Source organism: Austrofundulus limnaeus, unplaced genomic scaffold (assembly GCF_001266775.1).
Source record: "Austrofundulus limnaeus strain Quisiro unplaced genomic scaffold, Austrofundulus_limnaeus-1.0 Scaffold1037, whole genome shotgun sequence".
NCBI lineage: Eukaryota > Metazoa > Chordata > Actinopteri > Cyprinodontiformes > Rivulidae > Austrofundulus > Austrofundulus limnaeus.
Genome location: NW_013953439.1, coordinates 54,448 through 58,993, shown reverse-complemented (window position 1 = coordinate 58,993; position 4,546 = coordinate 54,448). Strand labels below are relative to the sequence as shown.

Sequence of the window (4,546 nt, the reverse complement as noted above, 5' to 3'; positions counted from 1 at the left end):
TAGATGGACACCCAGATGAAAAAAGTCCCTTCAAACCAGCCAGCTCACCCTGCATCCCGTCTAGGATCCCCAGGATCCTAGAGAGTAGAGAAGCTAACATCACACATGTTGAGGGGACTGAGGAAAAAATCTGCCTGCTGGGTTCAGTTGTTGGTCTGATCATTCTGTCATAAATTTGCAGGTAGGAAAGAACCCAGGGTGCAGGCACAAATGGTGCTTGGAACAAAGTTCCCAAAAAATATTAATTTTAACAAAAAGTGCTGACAGGGCAGCTCAAAAAACTCCCATGGCGTGGCAAGACAAGATAATTAACATGGAAACATGCAGGCTGTGAGCAACAATGATCAGACAGGGAAGTGATGTTGACACATAATATAAAGGTGAGAATAATGAGCACAAACAGGAAACACCTGGGGGAGAAACATGAGTATCAGGTGTGAGTGGGCGGGGCTGGAGCAAAAGCAGACAGGAGGAAGAAAACAGAAGACAAGACAGAAAACTAGAATAAATAAAAAACACAGACATAGACCATGACAGAACAGAATTGGTGACAACGGGCAGCCCTGGCGGAGTCCAACTCCCACTCTAAATGGGTCCAACTTACTACCATCAATGCAAACCAAACTCTCACACCGCTTGTATAGAGACTGATTTGCCCCTAACAACGGACCCACTATCCCATACTCTTGGAGCACCCCCCACAGTGTACCTCGAGGAACACGGTTGAATGCCTTCTCCAAGTCCACAAAACACATGTAGACTGGATGGGTAAACTCCCATGACTCCTAGAGGACCCAAGTGAGGGAAAAGATCTTGTCTAGTGTTTCACGGCCAGGACAGAACCCACATTGTGAATCTGAGGTTAGACCACCAATCGGACTCTCTTCACCGATAGCCCTGAATAGATATTACCAGGGAGGCTAAAGAGAGTGATGTCCCTGTAATTGGACACACCCTCCGGTCCCTCTTTTGAAGCAGGGAACCACCACCCCAGTCTGCCATTCCAGTGGCACTGGCCCCGATGTCCACGCAATGTTGCAAAGGCGTGTCAACCAGAGCAGGAGGGCCCACTTCCATACAGCTTTTGGGATTTCGGGGATGCTCTGTTAGGAAAATATGGAACAATAAGATCCCCTATGATAGGGGAGGGTGGGCTTCAGAAACCCCCTGGCGCCGCCAGCTTAGATGGACACCCAGATGAAAAAAGTCCCTTCAAACCAGCCAGCTCACCCTGCATCCCGTCTAGGATCCCCAGGATCCTAGAGAKTAGAGAAGCTGACATCACACATGTTGAGGGGACTGAGGAAAAAATCACAACATTCAGAGCCTTAAAGAAATCAGAGCAGATCTCGTCCACCCCCAGAGCCTTGTCAGTATGGAGCTTTTTAACTACCTCAGTAACCTTAGCACCAGTTATGAACAGACCAACCCTGAAGTCCCCAAACTCAGCTTCCTCCATGGAAGATGTGCCAGTGGGTTTCAGAGGGTCTGAGAAGTATTCCTTATGAAATAAATAAGCCTTTAGAGAATACACCATTCGGAAGTTCTCGTCGGAGTCCTCACCGAACTTCTCCCACATCCAAGCTTTTGCCTGAGTAACAGCCAGAGCTGCGACCCTCTTGGCCAGCCAATACTCCTTAGCTGCCTCCAGAGTCCTACCAGCCAACAATAGGACTCCTTCTTCAGCTCGACAGCTTCCCTTACCCATGGTGTCCACCAACGAGTACAAGGATGGCCACCACRAGAAGCACTGACAACCTTGCAGCCACAGCTCAAGGCAGCTGTCTTGACAATTGAGGCATGGAACATGGCCCATGGTCCACTTGGACTCAATGTCCCCCAGGACGTGGTTAAAGTTCTCCTGGAGGTGTGAGTGGAACATCTTTCTGACAGRCTCTTTTGACAGGCGTTCCCAGCACCTGCTCTCATTTTCAATACCGGATCTGTCCGGTATCTTCCCTGCCATCTGATCCAACTCACTACCAGGTGGTGATCAKCTGACAGCTCAGCTCTCCTCTTCACCCAAGTGTTCATAACATGTCTGCAGATCAGATGGCACAACTACAAAGTCAATACGGGTGTCCTGTTGCCATGTGCACTTATGGACACCCTTATGTTCGACCATGGTGTTTGTGATGGACAAACCRTGACTAGCACAGAAGTCCAACAACAAAACACAACTAAGATTCAGATCAGAGAGAACGTTCCTCCCAATCACACTCGTCCAGGTCACATTGTCATTACCCACAAGAACACTGAAATCCCCCAGCAGAATAACACTGTCCAGCACCTCTACTAAGGAATCCAATAAGGCCGGATACTCTGCACTGCCTTTTGATATGTAGGCACAAACAACTGAAAGAGCACATCCCCCAATTTGAAGGTACAAGGTAGCTACCCTCTCATCTACTGGGGAAAGCTCCAACACACAAGCACCAAGTCGTGGGCTAAAAGTAGACTCACACCAGCCCAACGCCTCTCACCATGGGCAAATCAAGAACAAAAGGATGTCTCCTGAGGAGATCGGTTCCRGAGCCCATGCTGTGTGTTGAGGTGAGGCCAACTGTATCTAGTTGGTACCTCTCAACCACACACACAAGCTTAGGGTTCTTCACCACCAGGGAAGTGATGTTCCATGTCCTTAGAGCCAGCTTTGGTAGGCCAGGGTCAGAGCGCCAAGGTCCCTGCCTTTGGCTACGGCCCATGTCATCATGCACCCGACTCATACASTCCCTCCTKCAGGTGGTGGGTCCACAAGAATGCAAAGCCATGTAGCTCATTCGGGCTGAGCCCATTCGGGCCACCAGGCGCTCCCTGATGAGCCCTTCCCCCAGGTCTGGCTCAAGGGTGGGGCCCCTTGACCCACGTCCAAGCAAGGGACACCAAGTTCCTTGTTTTTGTTTTTCCGCAAGTCTTTTGAATCATTCTTTGTCTGGCCTGAAGTCATTCTGCTGAAAAGTGTCATTATGAAATAAATAAGCCWTTAGAGAGAACACCRTTCTGAATGACTTGGTGAAAATGACATTTTGGAATAAAATCTGCTTGGATTAAAAATAAATAATAGGAATAAAACCTCCAGCAGTACTAGAACCAGTTCGAGGGCTGTCTGCCTTGACTGGCTGGGGTTCAAGAGGACAACAAAAAGATGGAGAACAGAAAATGATGCAAAACATGGTTTCACATTAAAACCTTTTTGGACTCTGTCATTTGTAGTTTTTGTATACTGTACATTTAGATTTTTATTTTCCTTATATTTTGTTCTGTTTTTTTTTTTCTTCTTTTTTCTTCCAGCTCAGGGAACTGTGTGTGCAAGATGGGAGTCTATGGACCCAAGTGTGACGAGTGCCACCCAGGATTCTTCCACTTCAGCAGCACCGGCTGTCGGCCCTGTCAGTGCAATAATCACACCAACTACTGCCATCCACAGTCCGGTGAGTCACACTGAGACTTTCACCACTCACTTTGATAACCTGATAACCTTTAGTTCATCAGACTGTTAGTTGTTAAATAGAAAATTGCACATTTTCTGTGAATTCTGAGTGCTGAAACACTGCTGAAACTCATCTAAAACTGAGTTGTTTAAGTTTAATCAAAAAGAACAGACGTTAGAAGGAGCAAAACAAAAGCTGAAACAATCAGAACAGACACTCAGATAATCACAACACAAGCTAAAACCAGTTAAACACAATTTAATTAAGTAAAACAGTGCAAAGTTTAAACAAGCAAACAGTAGCTAAAACTTAAAATTGTCAGAACACTAGCAACAAGCTAAAACCAACAAATCAATAGCTTAAAAAATAAAATTAGCAAAATTGTACTTACAAGCTAAAATGAGCAAAACAGTAGRTAAAACAAAAATCAAGCAGAATAACTAATGGCTAAAATTAGCAAAACAGTAAATGAAAGCCAAAATTACCAAACCATAATGAAAAGCTAACATTGCCAAACCTGTAGCCAAAAGGTAATGTTAGTGAAGCTATAACTGAGAGCCAAAATCATCAAAACCATCACTAAAAATGAAAGTTGCAAAATTGTAGGTAAAGACCCTGTCACACTATGACAGGACTATTCAATTGGTGACCCGCTGGCCACATCTGTCCGGCAAGTGACCAAAGTTCGGCCCACGAAGTGGTTCATTCATGTCTTAAGCCCAAATGTCCGGTTTTCTACTTTAATTACAWTGAGTTATTTTAGTTAAACATAGACATGTTTGGTATCTACAGAAACATCAGATTCTTGGCTACAAGCTGGTAAATGTCAAAATATTTGTGTTAAATAAGAGGCATAATGTGTTCTTTTTGTTTTTGATATTGTTTAATTATCACTACTTTTATGCTACTACTTTTAGGTTCTGTATGTTGTATTCATGATTAAATACAGCAAAATAAACTATTTCAAAGGTAACAGATCTTTGTTATACTTGTTTTTTATTTTTATTTTATTTTTTTACATAATAATTTAATTGCTGGATGTTCGGCCCCTGAGATGTTGACCTGCAGTAACTGTAGCCCCAGGAGCAATTTAGTTGAATAGACCTACACTGTGA

At 44.5% G+C, this 4,546-nt stretch overlaps 1 protein-coding gene across 1 annotated transcript in view; it reads left to right on the top strand.

The window, feature by feature from the left end:
* Positions 1–3,291: 3,291 nt before the first annotated feature.
* The window catches only part of LOC106533851 (multiple epidermal growth factor-like domains protein 9), a gene marked incomplete at its 5' end in the record, with an annotated part of 33,410 nt that continues 32,155 nt past the window's right edge, over positions 3,292–4,546 (top strand). The window contains 1 exon segment of the mRNA XM_014030302.1: positions 3,292–3,431. Coding sequence (XP_013885756.1) covers positions 3,292–3,431 — 140 coding nt within the window.